At 38.8% G+C, this 22,125-nt stretch overlaps 1 protein-coding gene across 2 annotated transcripts in view; it reads right to left on the bottom strand.

Moving 5' to 3' along the window:
- Positions 1-100: 100 nt before the first annotated feature.
- The window catches only part of LOC110074041 (uncharacterized), a 29,516-nt gene continuing 7,491 nt past the window's right edge, over positions 101-22,125 (bottom strand). For both annotated transcript variants that reach the window (XM_072994237.2, XM_078390492.1), the window contains exons 5-14: positions 21,720-21,878; positions 20,694-20,843; positions 19,775-19,933; positions 16,979-17,134; positions 14,243-14,367; positions 13,126-13,311; positions 12,424-12,610; positions 11,244-11,350; positions 9,377-9,442; positions 101-6,077 (exon numbers count right to left, since the gene is read on the bottom strand). In XM_072994237.2, the coding sequence (XP_072850338.2) occupies positions 3,876-6,077; positions 9,377-9,442; positions 11,244-11,350; positions 12,424-12,610; positions 13,126-13,311; positions 14,243-14,367; positions 16,979-17,134; positions 19,775-19,933; positions 20,694-20,843; positions 21,720-21,878 (3,497 nt within the window). In that variant the 3' untranslated portion in view covers positions 101-3,875. The remainder of the gene's footprint in view (positions 6,078-9,376; positions 9,443-11,243; positions 11,351-12,423; positions 12,611-13,125; positions 13,312-14,242; positions 14,368-16,978; positions 17,135-19,774; positions 19,934-20,693; positions 20,844-21,719; positions 21,879-22,125) is intronic.

Genomic DNA, 22,125 nt, shown 5'->3' on the forward strand with positions numbered 1-22,125 from the left:
AGAATCCAGCGGGTAAAGTTCTGTCTGAACAGACAACTTCCTGCATGCTTGTTTTTCATACAGGGCAAGCATGCAGATACATAAAGTTTAAAGTTGCCTATTTTCTTTGCTATGCAGCTTGTCAAGGCAGATCTTCCCTCCTCCCCCTCCCCCCAAGATTCCAAGTCAAGGAAATCAAAAATCTCTAGGATAAAACTGGTCAAATCTTCCATAAAAATAGAGTGCAGAAAAAAATTGAGAGAATGGACCATGGATAATAGAAAATGATATTCCTGTTCCTAATAATCAGATACAGAAATTATTTTTAACGAACCCTAGATGCAACCATTGAATTCTAGTCTTTATTCTGCTTCACATAATTCTGAATCTGTAATTCTGTAAGGATCTGTATAACAGCTGCAAAATTGTGCTCTCTCTCTCTCTCTCTCTCTCTCTCTCTCTCTCTCTCTCTCACACACACACACACACACACACACACACACACACACACACACACACACACACACACACACAAAATCCAGGGTTTATAGTTCTTTGTTTATAAGATGGAGGATTTACAACCATATATTTACATACACTGTATCCAGGTAGGGGTGTGTGTGTGTGTGTGTGTGTGTGTGTGTGTGTGTGTGTGTGTGTGTGTGTGTGTGTGTGTGTGTGTGTGTGTGTGTGTGTGTGTGTGTGTTTGCCTGCCTGCCTGCCTGCCTGCCTGCCTGTGTGTGTGTGTGTGTGTGTGTGTGTGTGTTTGCCTGCCTGCCTGCCTGCCTGCCTGCCTGCATAGTGAAACTAACTGCAATTATTACCAGAACAAAGAGTTAATTCTAACAGCAGCAGTAAAAAACGAAACAAAATTACAGTACATGCTTCATTTCACATAACTTATAACTGTTTATAGACAGAAGTTGTAAGGCTGAGATACTAAAGTGGTATAGTTTCATTCAGATCCCTCCCAAACATTTTAAAGGCTAGCAATTTTCCATTTTATTGAATGATAAATGATAATAGAGATGGCTTGACTGCATCAGACATCCAACCAATTTCCAAAGCTGTATTTCATAACAGTATTGGTAAGCTTAGTAAGTGGTAAGCACAGTTAAGTCATAGCATATGGGCTCGGTCTGGTATTCAGAAACCACATAAATGTGAAGCAGAGTATCCTGAACCCCAGAGTGCCCATCCCGACTGAGAGCCAAACTAGACAGACCAGGATAACTACATTATGGACAATGCAACAAGGCTGTCTGTCCTACTCACATATAAAGCCAAGGTGGGCATTTAATTCAAGGAGAATATGTGGTAGGTAAAGATAAAGGTAAAGGTTCCCCTTGACAATTTTTGTCCAGTTGTGTCCGACTCTAGGGGGCGGCGCTCATCCTGCTCTTCAAGTCATAGAGCCAGCGTTTGTCCGAAGACAATCTTTCCGTGGTCACATGGCCAGTGTGATTTAGACACGGAACGCTGTTTACCTTCCCACCGAGATGGTACCTATTTATCTACTCGCATTTGCATGCTTTTGAACCGCTAGGTTGGCGGGAGCTGGGACAGGCGACGGGAGCTCACTCCGTCGCGTGGATTCGATCTTACGACTGCTTGGTCTTCTGACCCTGCAGCACAGGCTTCTGCAGTTTAGCCCACAGTGCCACCACGTAGAAGAAGCAAAAACAAACTACTCCACTGCTGTCTATCACTACACTCTGTTAATGGTGTTACAGCCATGGAAAACTGCTTGAAGTAGTGGGCTGTAGCCATCTGAAGGTGAGGGTTGGGAAAAGCTTCACCAGCCTTTTCTGTGGTCCTTCAAGAGCTTGGAAATACTTTGTTAAAATCAGTTAGCCCAAATTCACCAACACTTTAAATAGCTGTTTTAAAAGTCATTATTTAAATAGCTAAATGATTATATTACTCAAGTCCTGTGTTTCTTCTTTCTTTACCACTGTTTGAAAACAAATGTTGGCTCGCAAAAGCCAACGTACATAGCACCTGGGACACGGACATGATTGTCATGGGGCTGTGACATCCTGAGCTGTCCCAGGTAAGGGAGCTTTCCACAAACATTTTATGCTTGAGTTAGGTAACATTGACCCCAAACTGGCATGTTTAATTCTTTTAAGACAAACATAACATCCAAGACACATGACACACACTAACATACACACATACTGTGCATATCTAAGAATGATCAAGCAGAATTAATGCAACGGCATATTTTTAAATATCTGATCTTGCTTTTGATTTTTATTATAAGGCACATGAAATAAATTAAACTGACTGCATTTTGTGTTTATAGAAATGTGTTTTTCACAAATGATAATGGAAAGCACATTGTTTGAAATCCTATAGGCTAAGCTGTGCATTATACTGTAAATGCTGATGATGCTATCAACAAGCAAAATTAATATTTAATTTCTTCTATTCTTTCCCTCAGGTTCTGAGGCTCCTTAAAGATCTTGCTTTGATCTTGGGAAGCTTTTGGGAACCTCAGAACATGGGACAGACTGTTAACATCTGAAAATTGCCACTGCCAGTCTCAATCTTCACAGCTTCAGGAACCTAAAGGGAAGGACAGGAAGTATTAAATATCCCTCAAGTTATGATGTCGCAGGCTATCTCCCTGAGGGAAGGCCGGAAGTTGACAATGAGGAACCAGGCCTTCTTGGTGGTGGCTGCTACATTATGGAACCCCCTGCCAGCAGGAGTGTGCCAGGCCTCTTCCTTCCTAGCATTTAGAAAATCTGTTTTCTCTGCTTTTCAGAGAAGCTTTCAAAGATATCCTGCCCACATGATACCTTATTACGTTGCTACATTTAATTTGGTTTCTGACTTCTGTTGCCACTTGGCGATGTTTCTTTCTGGGCATTTTCTCTTTGTTGAGAGGTCTAGTTGGTGAGGGTTGGTGTTTTTATGTTTATTTTTTATGTATGTAAGCCACCCAGAATAGTGGCAATGCCTCTATATAAGTGGGATATAAGTGTAATGAACTGAACTGAATTGAAGATTAACCTCACCTGCTGATGGCATCAGCAGCATTTACAACAGCATTTAACTGTGGAAAGAAGACTCTGTCTCCCTGTGAGATAGAGCTGGTAGCATCAGCTCCATATAATGAAGAGGCAAGAAGAGAAAGCTACAGATGCTTTCATTATGTAACACAGCATGCTAAGAATTTGAACTTCAGATCAGGAAGTCCTAACTTCTCCTATGAACAAAATAGGTGGGTTGCTGTAAGCAAAGCCCCTCTCCTTTCAGTCTTAGTCCCTCCTCCCAATAAAATGTGGAGAATAATACCAAGCTATTTTATAGGGCTGTAGTGAATTAAGTATACAGCATTCTATATCAATGGGAAATATTGGTATTATTATAACATCTATAGCTTTGAATCAACATAAAGCACTGGCAGTGCAGAAGGAAGTGTACACCTATAGTAACAAGAACTATAGTAACAAGAACTGCTACAGGAAATTTAAACCCAGACCAGGCCAGTGGCTAATTACAAATCTGAGAAAGCCAGCTTGCATGCAGATAATTTATTCAAATAGAAATGTGTAGAGTATTTTTTCTTCAAGTGGGGAAAAAGTGCCATGGGAAATTCTCTATACCAATCCTGCTCCTTTGGGCATGTAGGACAATAATGATGATCATGATTAGAAGAAGAACAACAGCAACACTGCACTAATTTGCAAAGGCAAATTTTGGGACTGGAGGGCAGATTGTTCTGAGCAGAACTACTTTTAATGTGCTTTTAACAGCTGAAAATTGAGGCATTCTTATAAAATGTTACTGCTGCATTTGCTTTTGCAAAAACATATTTAAAATTATACTTTGGCATAATAGTAGTGTTCTGAAAAAAAAAGTCTGCATCAAATTCAGGTCCGGAGCTACCTTAGTGTCAAGTAATGTGGCAGCACATTGTTCCAGAATTGTTGTGAATGCTGCAGTCCATTCATGGCATGTTGCTTTGAAATTCCTCTTTGTTTAGACCTTTTACTTGTCTCCTGTTTTCTACTTCTATTATTTTCTTGATGTTTACGATCTCTGGTTTTCTTGTCTACCTTTTCTTCCTCTTCATGCTCATCTTTTCCAATTTCTGTTTTGTCTTTTGCCTCCTCCTCTTCACCCTCCTCCTCCTCCTCTGCTTCTTGCTCCTCTTCCTCCTCACCTTCTTCAGCTTCTGATTTGTCCTCCACTTCTTCTCCCCCCTCTCCTTCTTTTGCATCTTCCTCTTTCACTTTTTCTCCCCCTTCCTCCTTTTCTTCCTCTCCCTGGGCTTCTTCTTCTTCCTCCTCCTCAACTTCTTCCTCCTTTTTCTCTTCTTCTTCTACCATACCTTCACCTTTGTCTTCTTCTTGCTCCTCCTCCTCCTCTCCTTCATGTTCATTCTCTACCCCTTCTTCTTCTTGCTCCTCCTCCACCCCTTCTTCTTCTTGCTCCTCTTCCTCTCCTGTATCTTCTTCTTGCTCCTCTTCTTCTCCTGTTTCTTCTTCTTGCTCCTCTTCCTCTCCTGTTTCTTCTTCTTGCTCCTCTTCCTCTCCTGTTTCTTCTTCTTGCTCCTCTTCCTCTCCTGTTTCTTCTTCTTGCTCCTCTTCCTCTCCTGTTTCTTCTTCTTGCTCCTCTTCTTCTCCTGTTTCTTCTTCTTCCCCCTCCTCCTCCTGTCCTGTTTCCTCCTCCTCCTCTTTCTCCTCTCCTGTTTCCTTCTCCTCTTCCTCTTCCTCCTCTCCTGTTTCTTCCTCCTCCTCTTCCCCAAACCCCTCCTCCTCCTCCCCTTCCTCTTCTCTTTCCCTATTCTCTTCTTCCTCTTCTCTTTCACCATATTCTTCCTCATCTTTCTTTCCTTCTCCATTTTCCTTCTCAGCTTCACTCCCTTCTCCACTCTTCTTCACCTCCTTTTCCTCATCTATTACCCGCCCATTCCTATTTTGTTCCTCCTCTAATGTGTCAGCTTTTGTTACTTTACCCTCCTCCACATTTTCAGATTTTTCTTTCTTTTCAAGTTCATCTATGACCCCTTCATCTTCCTCTTCCTCCTCTTCTGCATCTGTATCTTCTTTCCTCTCAGTGCTTACTTTAAGAGTCTCTTCCACTGCATCATCCACCCTAGCACCATCTGCTGTTACCGCCTGCAATTCATCGTTTTCACCTTCTTCATCATCTCCATGCACAGCTGGGGTGGCATCTTCTTTACTGTCCTTTCCAGCCTCATTTTCACCTTCTCCTTCAGATTGTTCTTCACTGTCAACCTTTTCAGCTTGATTTTCATCTTCATTTTCCACCTCTTCCACAACCATCTCACTTTTTTCACTGCCCTGCTTACTTTCTGCGTCATCATCTTCTAACTGGACAGCCTTATATGATTTTTTATCTACTGCTGTCCTCCCTTCTTTCTTGACCTCCACACTGGTATCTTCAGCATGCTCCCTTTCTTCCTCCTTTTCCCACTTACTTTTTCTGTATTCTACTTCCGTTTCTCTCATTGTTCTGGTTTCATAATTATACTGGTTTATTTGGATAAGACATCTTGTCGAGCCATTACTTGTTTCTTCGCTTGAAGAAGATGACACACTTTTTGCCATTTGTTTCACACATTTTTCTTTGGGTTTAAATTGTCTCTGTTCTTCATTGCTTTCTTTACCTTGAACATCTATTTTCCCATATTTCTCAAACTTCATTCTGTTAATTTCAGTTTTATTTTCCAGATTATCAACATATAGTTCTTCTATCTTATCATGTCTACCAAGGCTACATGGTGTCTTCTTTTTTGCTGACTGAGAATATTTTCCATCCAGTTTCTCCCTTGTTACTTGCTTAAATTTTTCTTCAATAGTCTCCTGTGTGTCAGATTCCAGAACAGCAATGGCCTGTTCAAATTTACTTTTTGAATATTTTTTGCCACCTTTAATTTTCTTCACAAAAGTGTCATAATAGTTTTTTTCTGCATAGGTATCCCTTGCTTCAGAACACTCTGAATGCAGGGGTTCTACCTGTGATGAAGCTTTACCTGATTCCAAACTGTCTTGAACTTGGGCAATATCAATTTTTTTCAACCCACCCTTACCATGTATGTTCAGTTTCTTATTTTTCTTCTTCTCCACATGAGAAGCAAGAAAGGAAAGGAAAAAGAGAGAGAAAAAATTAAGAACAGAGAACAAACAAGATGACAAACAAATTCAATCATGAAAAGAACAGATAAATGGTTTAACATGATGGAAAATAGGTGTAAATGCAGGAGAAGGGGGGGTAGACTGAGAAAGAACTTCACCGGGCTGCTCTTTCCCAACTCCCCCGCAAGTGCCCCTTCCCAAATCCAGGAGCATACTTAAGGGATTGTAATGAGGGAGAAGTGAGGAAAAGGGAGAGGGGGCTTTGCTTAACATGATGGGCAAAAAGACACCTTTGGCTCTATCCCTCCAATTCACACACCAGAGTAAATAAATTCAGGTCTTTCTAATTTTTATAGTTACAATGAAATGCATTATTTCTCATTGTGATGGTACATATCTCTATTTTACTGCCAGTGTTTTAGAACAGGGGTAAGCAATGTGCAATGCTCAAGCTGCAAGCGACCCTGGTTTCCTCTTGGACCCTCAGAGCCCTTTGCCGAAAATGGTCACCATTACACTTGAGTTGAGATTTTGCCATAAAAGATCTCTCTCTCTCTCTCTCTCTGTACTTTGCTTCCACCACCACCTCTTTCACAAAACTGGAAATTGACTTCTGTTTCATTTCTGTTCCTGTTGGTTTGCAGCTCATGCAGCCTCAGTTGATCCTGTGGCTTGTCCCCCCTGGACCTCTGGGGCTTGCCCATCTACATCTCAAGGTATGGAAATTAACATTCTAACTCCTACATTTTTTCATTTATTTTTATATACACAGCATATTTGTCAGATACACTAACGTAAAGTAGATATCTCACATGAAACACTTGGCTTCTACACAAAAGTTGGCTTGACCACTCATTTGAATGAAAAAAAAAACAGTTCTAAGCACAAACTCCATTGCTCATAAAGAGCTACCTTTTGAGTTGCTATACATACATCTCTTTTTTCCTACAGGTTTACAATCTGTATTAAAACTAGGTGAAATGATTTTCTGCACACAAAACCAGTTGATAGTCCTGTATCAAACTGGTACTCTTAACTAAAGTACACCCATTTAATCAAAAGAATTTAAGTAAGTGCTGACATACCAGGCAGTATTTTGTTCAGTGGAACTATTCTTGCTGAGACTACCTAGAGAATTTAGCCCATGATTCCCAAGCTGGGTCACCCGGTGTTCTTGGACTGCAATTCCCAGAAGCCTTCACAGCTAGTTGAGCTGGCCAGGGTTTCTGGGAACTGCAGTTCAAGAATACCTGGGTTACCCAAGCTTAAGAATCACTGATTTAGGCAATACACTCTAAAGTGTCACAGATACCAATAAGAGAGACATTAATTGCATGCTTAACTTTTTCACTGACCTTAAGAAGGCTCTTTGGGGACTAGAACATGGCCACTGTTCTTTGCAAAATTTCTAAATAAAATGAGGCAAACAATATTTTCCCTCAAGATGTTCATAATGTTGTGTAATGCAAAGGAACACCTGCTTGCCAAATATATTAAAAGATTTTCTTGCTTTGTCCTATTTTCATTTTATGATGGAAAATAGGAGCGATGATTTCAGCAGACCACACTGTGCAAAAAGACCACCTTGTGTTTCTTCTGCTTTATTTTGTATTTGCACCACATGTAGGCATGGTGCTACATTCTCAAGCCATTGCCTTAATATCTACAACAGAAAAAGATGTTAAGTCCTACAGTGTGTTGACTCATGCTGAAATAAAAAAGATGATCTGCTTTAGCTGCCTGTCTTGATTTCAACTGAGCAAAAATGTACAGTTCAGCACAGGACATATTTTGAAAATATTAGTTTACATGAACTGTGAGTGTGGAAAAATCTACCTGACAGTGCCTAAATCAAAAGATGCCTGTGATTGGTTCTAACTATTATTGGAAAGATATACAGAATTCAGCTGTTTTAAATGCTATAATTAACTAGATTAATTGTTCTCATTAATGTAGTTAACTTCTGTTGTTATTATGAGCCCTCAAGTCACCTCCAACTTATGGCAACCCTATGAATGAACCATCTCCAGAATGTCTTGCTCTCAACAGCCTTGCTCAGTTCTTACAAACTCATGCCTGTGGCTTCCTTTAGGGACTCAATCCATCTCGTATTTGGTCTTCCTCTTTTCTTGCTCCTTCCACCTTTCCCAGCCTTACTGTCTTTTCCAGAGAATCTTGCCTCCTCATGATCTGTCCAAAGTAGGACAGCATCAGTTTCAACATTTTGCCTCTAAATATAGTTTAAGCTTTATTTACTCTAGGACACATTTGCATACAGATTGAATAGATAAGGGGATAAAATGCACCATTGTCTGACTCCTTTGCCTATAGTACTTCTGCACAGTACTAGAAAATAAATACATGGTATTGTGTAATTATTCAAGTGGCTTCCAGAGCCTCATGTCAGTAATGATTCCAATGTGAGCTACATGGGTAACTGTAAATTTATTTTACAATGGTCAGGATCTTATTGGTATTCACATAAAGTTTTCTAAACGTGCTGTAGGTAATATGGTGGTTATGTTCATTGGTTTTCCACTGAGTCTAATTGATATTACTGTATTTGGTTACACCTTGTACTATAGCCCCTAACTGTTTATGCTATATCTTACCTCAACATTAGAGCCATTTCATTTCTTTCACATACGTTATTTCCAAAATATAATACTTTATACTTGTCTGGCTGAAAATATCCCATTCCAGTTCACTTTAGTTCACTGATACCAAGCAATGAAAAGTTTATATGTTCCATTTCTTGCTTTACAGTTTCCAGTCTAAGTTGATTCATACTTCTCACATTCTGTATTCCAACTGTATGTGTTGTGCAGCATTCAACTTTCTTTTCATGTCTGTGCACGTCAGCCCCTAGACATCCTTTTGGTTTTAATCTAGCAACAGAGCTATCCATACTTGCTGACTGAGTGTTTTTCAATCTGCGAAACCATTGCCACCTTCTGTGCAGTACTAATAACAATTAGCTTGAGTGTGACCACTGTTGCCACCTCTGCCAGTGCCATCTTCAGTGACAGCCACTTCCCAATAGCTGCCTTGAAGAGGGCGGAGCATCTTAGTCTGGTGTCTCAGCTATAACCATTCTGTCTTAGGTGACCCTGCTAGGAGTCCAGGCTTGTAATGGCATATGGCATCCTGACAGTATTGCTCTCAGCTTCACACTCAAACCCCTTCACCACATTAAGGTGTGCATCTAAGAAGGGGAGCTATTTTTTACCATGAAAAATCTATAACCATTTAAAGAAAATACAGACACAAATTGACAGTACCTTTTGTTTTTGAAGTGGTGCTAATTCTAATGACTGGTCATTGGGATTCATTCTCATCAAATGGGTCTGAAAAATGTGTTGATACGAACAGTAAGTAACAACAACTAGGAAAATAAGCATTCACATTCATACAAGCTGCTTTCCTATAGAAGATCTTTAGAACATGTATTCGCGAAGGCTTTCACAGCTGGGATCTAATGGTTGTTGTGGGTTTTTTGGGCTCTTTGACCATGTTCTGAAGGTTATTGTTCCTAATGTTTCACCAGTCTCTGTGGCCGGCAGAGTGCTGTTCTCTGAAGATGCCGGCCACAGAGACTGGCGAAACGTTAGGAAGAACAACCTTCAGAACACGGCCAAAGAGCCCGAAAAACCCACAACAACCTTTAGAACAATTTGCATCTTCCCTAAAACACCAATATTACAGGAAAGTACAAAATTGTCCAATGGCAGATCCATTTTCAAATTTGGCCCAGTGCTGTCTATTTTGACTGACAGTGGCTCTCCAGGATTACTGGTGGAGGTCTTTCCTACACCCGTTATTGGGACCTTCCATCTGGTAACTGGAGACTGTTCTACATTAATCCAGAATTAAATATATTTTAAATTGTTCACACCATCCAAATACTATGCCAAGACCCTAGCAGAATTGCAGTAGATTCATTGGTTTTATCTGGAGAGAGAAATTACACTATTATTTTGCACTATGCAAATAAATCTCATGTTCTTCCGTTTCCATTTTCCTCCTCTTGCACATTCAAAAGGCTATCTAAAGCTTTCATTTTGATTTTAATGTTATCTCCTAACCTTGATGACTAGTAATTAGTCTTCATTATGTTTAATAAGCTAATTCCAAATTGTGGTTTATGCAGAGAGCTTCACGACAATAAAGTGTGTGACAATAAACCATGATTAAGTTTAACCATAATTCAAGTTTTAAACATAATTCTAAATATAGATTAACAGAAAATTGAAGGTAAAGTCAGAAATGTTTAGAAGTTTGGTTTCTTGGGAAGGATGGTGCATGTCAGTAAATGCTATCCAACCAATCCAGCTGCAATTGTGAGCAAACTATAGGACAAGACTTTGGCTGGATTAGGGTCAGGCAAGCAAACATGCCTGTTTTATTTCTTTGGTTGATTTATGTATCCCATTGACTTTTCCCCATGCTGTGACTAAAGGTGATTCACAACATGATTAATGTGAAAAGTACAGATAAAACACTTAAAGCTAGAATACAGAAAAATAACTTAATATTAAAACATTGCATCAAAAGTCGTATAGATGCCACAAACTACAGGTGGGGAAAGCAATCTGTGGTTTGTAATGGGGCAGTATGCACTCCAATTCTAGAATTTTAGCTTATTGTGCCTTCTGAGCAGACCCAGTAAACAACACTGATTTCAGCAAAACATCCCACACTTTTAATGAACACAACAGGACTGAGAAATGGAAATACCATCCAGGAGAGTCAGAACAGCCATGAATGTATATTTTAAGAGCATTAATACAACAGGAGCCAAGATGCTCTTGAGGAGAATGTGCTTTACTTGTAACAAGCTAAAAGAGCTAATACTGTATATTGCTTTGAACATTACAAGCAATTTACTGCAGCTGCATGAAGAACAGCAGCAATTTCAGATTTCAAGAGACAGAAGTAAGTGGAGTTATCCATGACCCTAAAAAGCTAAGGACAATGAAATTCTCTCCATTGATCTAACAGGTGCCACAAATCAAGATACATTTTGAGACAGCAAAATTCTGTGACTGTTTCATATGGTAATAAACCCATGTGAAAGCTATGATACAGCAAAATGACTTCTTCCAAAGTCTATTCAAAGCATAGAATCATGACTAGTAGATGTATTACCATATTCAAGACATCTGTGGTGTCCCCCAGAGTTCTGCTCTCATTTTCATCTGAATCATCCTCTGTTGAACTCTCCCCAGTACTACCATTCTTCTCTTTCTTATCTCCTTTAAAACAAAATCCAAGCTATAGATAAGAAATAGGGTTTTTTTTCCCCAGTGAAAAAAGAAACCTGGATAGCCTTGATTGTGACAGAATTGAAGTACAAAAGATCCTCGGCAGTTCCAACTGAGAGTAGTAGTAATTTTGATTCAGTAAGTACAATGTGTGAAATCAGGTTAACATCCCAAATGATGGATGGAAGCTGATTATTTATGCCTACTCATATATTTGCTTTCTCCATTGAGCAAATACTAGCTTGTAACGGTGAGTGGCTAATTTTATGGAAAAATCAGTGTGGGAACATTAGGGATTCATTCACTTGCACATGTCCAACTGTGGTACACACTATATTTCTCCAATATTACAGCTGAAATGCAGTAGCAAGTCACAACTAGAGTATACTCACTGAATCAAGAGAACAAGGAGGAGTTGACCTATCAAATGCCCATTGAGTCAACGGGCTTGCTCTACTTGTAACCTACCACATAATTTCTAGTCTAGATGTTACTTTCTATCGGGAAAGCCTTTTTGCATTCTGCCTAAATCAAACAAATTTTCACAGGCAAACGGATACAAATCTATCAGAAAAATGTAATATTTAAAGCACAGTAGAACATTTCACCATGCCAGGCACTCCCTCATTGACATGGAGGGTGAAAGCAAGAGATTGCTGAGTTATAATTTACTGAGAAATTCCAGTCTATCACGAGAATTATAAACCATTTCTTTTCACAAAAGATGTAGTCATTAGTTTACCAAGAAACAGAATGTTTGTTTTGTTAATGGCAGCCGTTAATAATGTCACCACCAGCACTTTCTACATTGAATTTTCATTTGACCTTACTGCTTACAATTCCCACCACCACATGGACTTTTTTAATATCTGTGATTCTGGTTGTAACACCTCATACAGCTGGGGATACCAGCCCATGAAAAAAATCATGCTATAATGAATGCATTAGTCGTTGCGGTACTATATGACTCATTGTTGCTTCTTCTGCAACAAACTAACATGGTTATCCCTTTAGAATACATGCAAGTAAGGAATGGTGAAGGCAGTGTGTAAAATGTAGCTCACCCAATTCATAGTCCAATGCAGAAACAGTGTCTTTTTCTCTTTCTGTTGCTTCTGAATCAGAGTAGTTTGTTCTAGATATAACAAAAGGGACAGTCTTGCTGATGTCACATGATGCAGGCTTTAGGGAACGTTCTCCCAAAGGAGGGAGCGTTTGTACTAGTCGATTGAACTGTTCTGGTGATTTTTTCTTGGGGAAGAATTAGGAGAAAACAGAGCAACCTTTAAGTCGGCTTAAGAAGTAAACAGTGAAGTACGACAGCCAGCATTTGAACTGCATTTTCCTGGAATAGATGCTGAATAATCTGTGCATAGTCTGCCCAGTTGCTTTGAAAGTATTAGTTTCAGTCAGGGTGGACAAAGTGCAGCCTTTCCCACATCAGCTGTTGCTAGCATAGCCGACAGTATAAGGAACACTGGGAATTGCTGCCTGACAACATCTGGACAGTCACATTTTAAAACATACAATAAGGATCAGAACCTCATGCATTGAGTTTTCCAGGCCAAATTTAAGACCAGTAGACATCCCCTTAAGTTGAGGTTAAAGAATTCCACTAAATAAATAAACAAATAACTAAACAAATAAATGTTTTGAAAAAAAGAAAAGTTTCAGGGAAGGAAGACCACATTCCTTGCATTTCCATTTCATATCTGTATGCTCCTTTACACTATGTTAAAGGTAGTTAGAAACTATAAATAAATTACCTTCTCTCGCCGTCGGACACGTGCTGATAGTGTTCGATGAAAGGTGTCTATTATTAAGGTATCGCCACCCATTCTGGAGATCGCAGTAGAAGTGCAGTGTTCTTTTTGATCCAGCACATTTGTTTTATCTGATTCTTTAAGCCTCGGTGTGGCAAAAACTAGCATGTGACAACCACCACAGGCAATCTGTGACCAAAAGAGACATGAAAACAATTGATAATGCTAATGGAGACACTCAGTTTGGAAGATACTTAGGGAGAGGGAGTCTAACTCTAACTGTATCGGTGAACAAGCACAGATGTCATAGTTTTCACATCTCAACACACTGCAACTGAAAAATTATTTCCAAGGTTATTTTTGCACAGCGTTTTTAGCAAAACCAACAATATGAGATTAAAATATTCTATTAAAAGACCAGAGAAGAGTTTTCAGAAATGTTTTTAGTTTGTATTACGCATTTTTCACCATCACACCTTGGCCTAGTTTTGTGCCAGCACAGTGGTTTTTTTTTCCTGAAATTGGAAAAAGTTTGGAACTGGCATATCTCAGCATCCCCCTTGGTCTGCCCCCTTTCCACTATGTTTTTGCTCTTCTGCCAGCATATCTTCACTGGCAGAGCAAGTAAATCCCTGCGTTGGCAGATCTCTCAGATCAGCTGGCAGAAGGACATTTTTGCAGTCACAAAGGCAGCTGTGCCAGCAGAAAAGACTTCTGTTTATTCCTAATCAAGTCAAATCTTTCAGTTAGGACTGGTCTGCAAATGTTCATCAAGGAGTATGTCAAAAACCCAAAAGATGCAAGGAGGCTTTAACATGAGGAACAGAATGCTCTGCATCTTAGAGTTATGTTTAAAGGTACATATTTCTTTGAAGTATTTTCTACTGTACACAATTCTCTTTGCTTATACACAAAGAAGCATGTCGGTACAAATCTAAACAGAAGAACAAATGATAAACTGGTCATCATAGGATTTTCAACTTTCTTCAGCGCTCATGTATAATTAAAGAATATAATGTTGCACAGCATATAGATAAGCTTATACAGTTTGGGTTCCTCTAAATTAAACATATAGCATAACAAGATATTCCAGGGGAAGAAGAAAAAGTGGCTTCCTTACCGAATGTACAGTATATCGCATAAAATTGGAACATAACGTGGGTACAAAATGATTGGTATAATTTTCTTCCCCAAGTCCTAACTTGCCATGCCGTCCATCCCCAAATGTATACATAAGACCACTCTCTAAACGTGGAGAGAAAAACATGTTCACTAATGTGGAATGCAGCAGGTGATCAAATGCAATGGTCAAAGAACATGCATTTTACCTTGTAAGCCAAGCTTTGCCTTGGGTGAAAAGAAAAGAGGGAACTTTAACAGGAATAACACAGAAGATAAAAAGAAAAATAAAATTGACAAATATCAGAAAGCTCTATCTGTCTGTCTGTCTGTCTGTCTGTCTGTCTGTCTGTCTGTCTGTCTGAGATGCCTCCAAATAATGACAGTAAAAACCAGGAGTCACACTATGAAAATTTCATGTTTACTCTATTTGCCAAGTAGGTGTTCAGCCTTCCATGCTAAATTCCCACCATCTGTGAGGACTATCTAACAAAGAATAAAATCTGTGAGGTCATGAAAAATGTATAGCTACTTAACCAAATCTAAAGCAAGTCCATTCTGTCATTGGTAATTCACGATTCAATGAGAGAAGGTGCCTTGCTCAGAAAACTGGTCTCCACTGGCAACATCAACTGCTCATGAATTATATTAATTATGCATAAATAAAATTAGCATGACAAGCATAGTAAAATGTATTGCACAGCATGAAGATTCACTTGGCCACTGACATTACATTTAGATGTACTGTATGCAAAAAGTGGTAAAAAAATGCAATGAAGCAAGTGCAGCACTCTTCTGAAAGACCACTTTTAACAGAGACTGACTTGAATTCTTACTTATTTTACGTTTAAAAAAGTATTTCCATCAAAATGGTGAGGATTTGATGGTTTGGTTTACCCATGTGAACACAGTTCAAAGGACAGTTCGGAATGTGGTTTAGAAGCAAACTATAGTTTGCCCAATTTGGATCTACAGAAAAACCATGTTTGCCTGAACCATGAACTGGGGGGAAATAATCAGAGCATTTGAGAGAGCAGTGAGGAAGACAAAGCACATCAGCCTAGGACATGGTCACAGTGAGAAATTCACTGTACGGTCACTCCCTGTGAACTAAGCCAGGTTATCCTTTTTTCTTGTATTTCATCCTACAGAATAATACTGCTAGAAGCCAAAAGAATCATGTTGACTGTCATCTCCAATGCCACCTATTTAATAAACATTACACTTTCAGACAGACCTACCCCTACCCCTTTCTTCATGCAAAGACACAAATGCAAAGCCTTGTCAGGATACTAAAAGACGACACATGTATTTCCATTTGCTGCTTAGGGTTATGCCAAACTTAAGAACTGCCAAGCTGAATGCATCTTCACTAGGAACCACTGGTTCAAATGGGCACAACTTAAGTTATAGAAGTGTTTCTCTTCCCAGCACTCCTCCACAGAGTTCTAGTTTACGGTATCTAACCTGACCTATACTCCAGACTTTACCCTACCAGGCTGCTATAAGTTAAGAGCTCTGTTTCGGAAAAACTGCATTTACTGTTTCATAGCCCAAATTCTATTTCTCTCTCTCTGCTATAATAAATAATAATAATAATAATAATAATAATAATAATAATAATAATAATAATAATAATAATAATAATAATAATAATAATAATAATAATAATAATAATAATAATAATAATAATAATAATAATAATAATAATAATAATAATAATAATAATAATATGCCATCGAGTCAATTCCGACTCATGATGATCCTTTTCCAGGTTTTCCAGCTAGAGAATACTCAGAAGTGATTTGCCATTCGCTTCTTCTGGGGGGCACTCTGGAACTATGCAGCTTGCCCAGGGCCACATAGGGTGGCTCTACTCACAGGACACACAGTGGGGAATGGAACTCCCAACGGCTGGCTCCGCAGCCAGCTACCTAAACCACTGAATTATCCAGCCAGCTTTTCTCTGATATAGCTTTTCTCTTATAAAGCAAATGTATAATACAATAGGAGAGTATCTAGCTTTGCAGCTGATAAAAACTCCTTAGTTCCCCTCTCAACACTTTTCCTTTCTTGCTGTTCTTTCTTCTGCACTCATGCTCATTCTACTTTTCCTCCTGCCCACTCTCTTTCACCTGGTTCCCATGCAACAACCTACTTCTAATTATCTGTAGAGTTCAGGGACTCTGCAGAACCAACGAGGAGCTACCTAGAGCCCATCTGGAGAAATGAATATCCTACAACGGACTGCAGCGTTATCTCTAGGGAAAGTTTAGGGAATCTGGAAACTAGCGACTCAAAATGGTACTGCATGCTACAGACACATTTTAACAAACCAAAAATTACCTAAACTATTTTTAAAAACTATCTTGATGTCAAGTTTCAGGTACACAGACTTCATGATCTTGGAGGAATGGTGGAGACAGAGACATATACGAGCACACTTATTTTCTGGTGGTCAGAATCCTATTATTTACATATACTGTACCAGTATAAGTCAAGTGGTATAAACCTCAGTGGTGAATCACTGCTAGTTAAGAACCTGATATATTCCTTGCTGTGCACCAGTCATGTGTTCTGGCATATGAGGAGGAACTGAGTTCTTTAATTAGCAGCAGGTTACTTATGCTGGTCTACGTAAATAATAAAATTCTGGTGATTATTGACAATGTTATATTCCACGCAAAAGTACAAGAATAGCACTGCAAATAAATTTCAGAGCCAAAAGCATTTATACCTGTTACTAAAGCTGTATGATTTTCCCCACTTGCAATATTACAGATTTTATGCTTCTCCAGATTATCCACAATCTTTGGTTCAGAGGTTTCAAAAAGGAATGTACCGAGCCCAAGTTGCCCATACTGGCCAAGACCAAAGGTGTAGACCTTTCCCTCTGAAAAGGGGAGAAAGTACATATTCTGTTATAATGTAGTATTGTCCAAGGATTCGGTCATGTTAATAAAAGGCACTAAGAAAATTGGAATAAAAGAGGTAAGTTTGCTGGAAAAACATGAAAGGCAAAATGGCATTAAAGCATTGTTTCCATCTTTTTTAAATAATACTGCAAATAACTATTTAGTCTGGAGGTTATAGGTGAAGGACAATACAAACAATGTGATGCCAGCTGTGCACTTGTGCAGGAATCATTGTGACTTTCTAATTTTAGTTAAAAACTCTTCCACCAATGACATTTTCCTCTATTTTATCCAAACACCAAGTCAAATTACCGTGCCACCAGAATGAAAACTGATTGCAAATTGAAAAAAAAAGCAATCAGACATATGTTGTATTTACTGAACTAGTTTTCATGCTCAGCCAAAAGGTGTAAGACATATAAGTTCCCCCCCCCCAAAAAAAATATATATCAGGGTCAGCAGTATCATGTCTCAAAGTGATGCAACAGAATACAGGAAAAGGTATCTGAATGAGGCAGTGCTAGCTAACTGGTTGGGGCAAGAAAATACACCATTTTGGCTTTGCCCTACATAGCAAAATATCTTCGTTTGACACTGAATCAAAACTGAGAAACATGTGACCCTCCAGATGTTGTTAGATTCCAATTCCTACTATATCTTGACAGTGACTGTGCCGGCTGGAGCTGATGGGAACTATAGTCCAACAATATTTCAAGGGCTACACGTTCTCCACATGATTAAATATCTTAGAGCGTTTAGTACACAATATATAATATATTTAAACCTAATACAAGTATTTGAGTACTATATTTTCCATTTATAAGATACCCCCACTATTCTAACCCTCAAATTAAGAAAACTTAGCTTTCATTATTCAGCCTCTGGACTCAGAACGCTTGGACATTACAAGTCCCTGTTGCACCTGAGCCTACAGGCTCCACCTCCAACGAGGTGTGTTCTAATTGGTTTGTTCAGCATCAGCTGGCAGTTCCATAAGGCTTATGATTGGAGGAAGCTAAGTTTCCTGATTGGAGGCAGCTAAGCCTCATGATTGAAGGAAGCCTGTTTACAGAGACAAGATATGGGCTGTTTAGTTTTCTCTGTGTTCTCAGCTTACTTCTGTGTAAAAGCTGCCCCTCAATTTTTACTGTAATGATTTTAGGGGAAAATAGCATCTTATACACGGAAAAATACGGTACTTTATTAACATATACTTTCTTTTTCTTTTGGTATTTGTAGGCTTGCTCCTTCTATTATTATAATTTTAAAATATGCTTTGTTAAAAACTTTATGTATTAATACAATGAAAAGCAATCAGTGAGAATCTGTTGTATATTTTAATACATGATACTGTCATAAATATTTATCTTTGCACTACATTTAATATTAAAGCTCCCTCTGCTGGAACAATACAGGAGCAAAGTAAAATATCTGCCTCTTCAAAGAATCGGTGGGAGGAGTGGATATTATTTAGGATACTAAACTGGAAGAAAATATAGACTAGCTAGAGAACTATTCTACTCATATTTACATTTGGTTTAATAACCCTTAAACACTTTTGAGTCCACTGGGACTGGAATGCTTTTCACACCATCTACTTATTACTGATCACTGTGTGAGGAATTAATATAAAGCCAGCACATCCAATACTGTACCTGTGCACCCTTCTACTCCCCCCCCGCTCCGCAATCTCTAAGATTAAATCTTTTAAGAGGACAAACCTACAATTCATCGATAAAAATATTTCCTACAGTCCCTTTCTCCAACCAGTCTTGCCCCTTATTCTTCATTGGTAAAGAAAAACCCGAATTGTGTTGGATTAAGAGTGTGCTGCTTATAGAACAAAGGCCTGTCCTGAGGGAGTGAATTCATGGCCATTCAAACATTTCTAAACTTCTGTCATTTCTCTCAGCTGGCCTGACATGCTAACATGTCATGGCGCAGTGGTTAAAACACTGTACTGCAGCTAAAACTGTGCTCACGACCTGGGGTTCAAATCCCAGGTAGCCGGCTCAAGGTTGTCTCAGCCTTCCATTCTTCCGAGGTCAGTAAAATGAGTACCCAGCTTGCTGGGGGGGCAATGTGTAGCCTGTATAATTAAATTGTAAACCGCCCGGAGAGTGCTTGCAGCGCTATGGGGCTGTATATAAGTCCAATAAATAAATAAATAAAATAAATAACAAGGTTGATAGGAGTTGAAATCCAGCAATATCTGGAGGGCAAGAGGTTATTTGTCTTGACTGAGCTTGTTTAAAAGGTCAAAGCCACCAACATACCCACAACAGACAACCTATGGGAAGCCCCTAAGCAGGACATGAAGGCAACCATTTTTAAAAAATTATTTTTATTGTAAAATTTCCATTAGCATAACCCATTTATCATGGATAACTTCCTAATTTCTTCTATTTAATTATTTCAACACAAGATAAATTAGCTATTCTATAACTTCTTCTAAAGGTCCTTACTGATTTACTGCATCAAACTAGAGTCATGCAAGTGTCTACACATGTATCTTAATTTAGCTTATTTTGGGAAGGTATGGGGAAACACGAGAGCATGGAAATCCAGGAACATGAAGCACTGAGGGAAATATTAGAATAAAAACTCCAAACATATACCTGCAAGTGCTACTGTATGTCCTCCTCCACAGGCAACTTTACTGACCCTGCCAGAAATTCCAGAAACAAATTGTGGAACCCTATTGTTTGTGAGCTGCTCAGGTGACAGACCCAGCTTCCCATCTTCAGGCTCCCCAAAAGTATAAAGCATTCCATCTCCTGTACAAAACAAAACATTATGATGTTGACTAATGCCAGAAAAAAAAGATATTTGTTTTAGGATTTTCAAAATGTTTCCTTTGTAACAATTGCATAATCTACTTTAGGATTATATTTAATTTAGTTTCTGGAAAAAAAATTTAAAATAGTGCATTCCTATCCCCTAGAGGCATAGGTTAGAGGTAGATGTGATGCTTCAGAGATGCAGGCTCACAAGTGCAAAAGAACTTCATCAGCATAAGGGGGCTAAGTCTTTCACTGAGGTCTCCACTATGTCTCTGGAGCATTCTGTAGTCATGATTATGCCATAAGCACTAACAACAGAGGGCAGGTCAGAGACTATCCTGGATTTGCTGGATCAAAGGATCCTTTGTTCACCAGGAAAACTCACGAATTGGAAGCTGTACCTATGGAAGTATATAGAAGAGTCTACTGGCTTCCTTCTGCAAAGTGGAACCATAGAGGGTGTCGCCATCGTCTTCTTTTTTTTTTAAAGGAAGATCCACATGACAAGAAGAAAAATCCACCAACATATCAACCTTCTGTCTAGGCAGTACAAGCTCACAGAACTTAGCCAAGTAATCCACTACTTTGGTTTCCACTGTCCAGATTGCTCTCTATGTAACTGTATTATCACCAGGATTTGTAATATATACCAAAAGGGGGGGAAGGATTCTGAAGTCCCACCCACTAATCCAAAGCTACACAAGAGAGCTGACTGTACACCCACACATGTATATCTGTAATATTTTGTACTCACGTGTTACTAAGGCAGAGTGGTAATATCCACAAGAGATCCAGGTAACAGGTTTTCCAACATCTACTTGATGAGGAACACAAACATTAGCTTCATCAGCCAAGCCGATTTGTCCTTCGGAATTGTCTCCCCACATAAAAAGCTGCCCATCCTCTTAAAAGAAACAAAAACCTTTATAAATATAAAACAAATGCCAAACCATTCACAGTAAATAATACAATATAAAGCAGCCTAGATTCTGTGCTACATACTCTAACTTCTGGCTTATAACCCTGCCACCATATCATATGGATTTTTGAATGGAGTGGAGGCATTTTAAAACAGCTTGTAAGAAAATAAAAGCCATGGACAAGTCTACAGTTCAGAAGATATAGCAAAAGTATCACAATGAGCATTACCAGAGCTACCAAGTTACATCTGAAAGCAGATTGCTTATGGTGATGTCCTCCTGCCTTAAATTATTTTAATTCAGAACAGAGGTTGGAAAAATGATGGCTCAGGAACTGCAGAGTTGCAGTGAAAACAGGAATGTCTTCATGATAGATAATATTATACATAAAGGACAATATAGAGAAGAAATCCTCATTGAAAGCAATGGTGTGGAGGTCAGACTCTCAATTGCTAAAAGACCCATGACAGCACATTTGCAATTAAGTATTGCTCTTAAGCCTCTTACTAGGAGATAGTTTAGTTTATTTTAAGTGCACAATCCTTGGAATCTTTATTTTAGAATTACCTCGCAAAGAAATATGGGGTAAAATACAATACATATAGGGCAAAACACTTCTCACAAAATGAGTTTAGCAGAACAAATTGTTCAACTGCACAGGTATCATCTAAGAACCAAGAATCAAGTAAGGATATTAATGAAACCTTACATTATATCACAAAAACGACAAAAACATATTCCCAATCTATGGCTACAAGTATATGACAAAAACATATTTCGCAATCTATGGCTACAAGTATTTATTTGCCCCCACATAAAATCCCATTTGCTATAACATTTGTCCTAGCTGTCGGGCTCACCAGTTAGAGCTGCTGAGGTGTATGATCCAGCTGCCAGCTGTTTGATCTTCTGCTGGTTGGTAAAAAAACTGATTAGATGAAATGTGGTTCTTTCTTCTGTGTCACCTAATCCCAACTGCCCTTCATTGTTACCTCCAGCAGCATATACATTTCCTTGTTCTGCACACAGAAAATCATATGTGGAGTAAGCACACCTATTTGAAACAACAATGAAAAAAATCCTCTCCTAGAATGAAACCAGATTACTGTGGTGCCTCACTTAACGGGCGCTCCATTTAGCGATGAAACTGCACAGTGATGAAGATTTTGCGATCGCAAAGACAAGTGCAATATAAAGTAAGTGGTTCATTAAAAATTATACTAATGTAAAATATTCACTTTAAAAACCATCCAAAGAGTAAAAGGT

Source organism: Pogona vitticeps, chromosome 3 (assembly GCF_051106095.1).
Source record: "Pogona vitticeps strain Pit_001003342236 chromosome 3, PviZW2.1, whole genome shotgun sequence".
In the NCBI taxonomy this organism is placed as follows: Eukaryota; Metazoa; Chordata; class Lepidosauria; order Squamata; family Agamidae; genus Pogona; species Pogona vitticeps.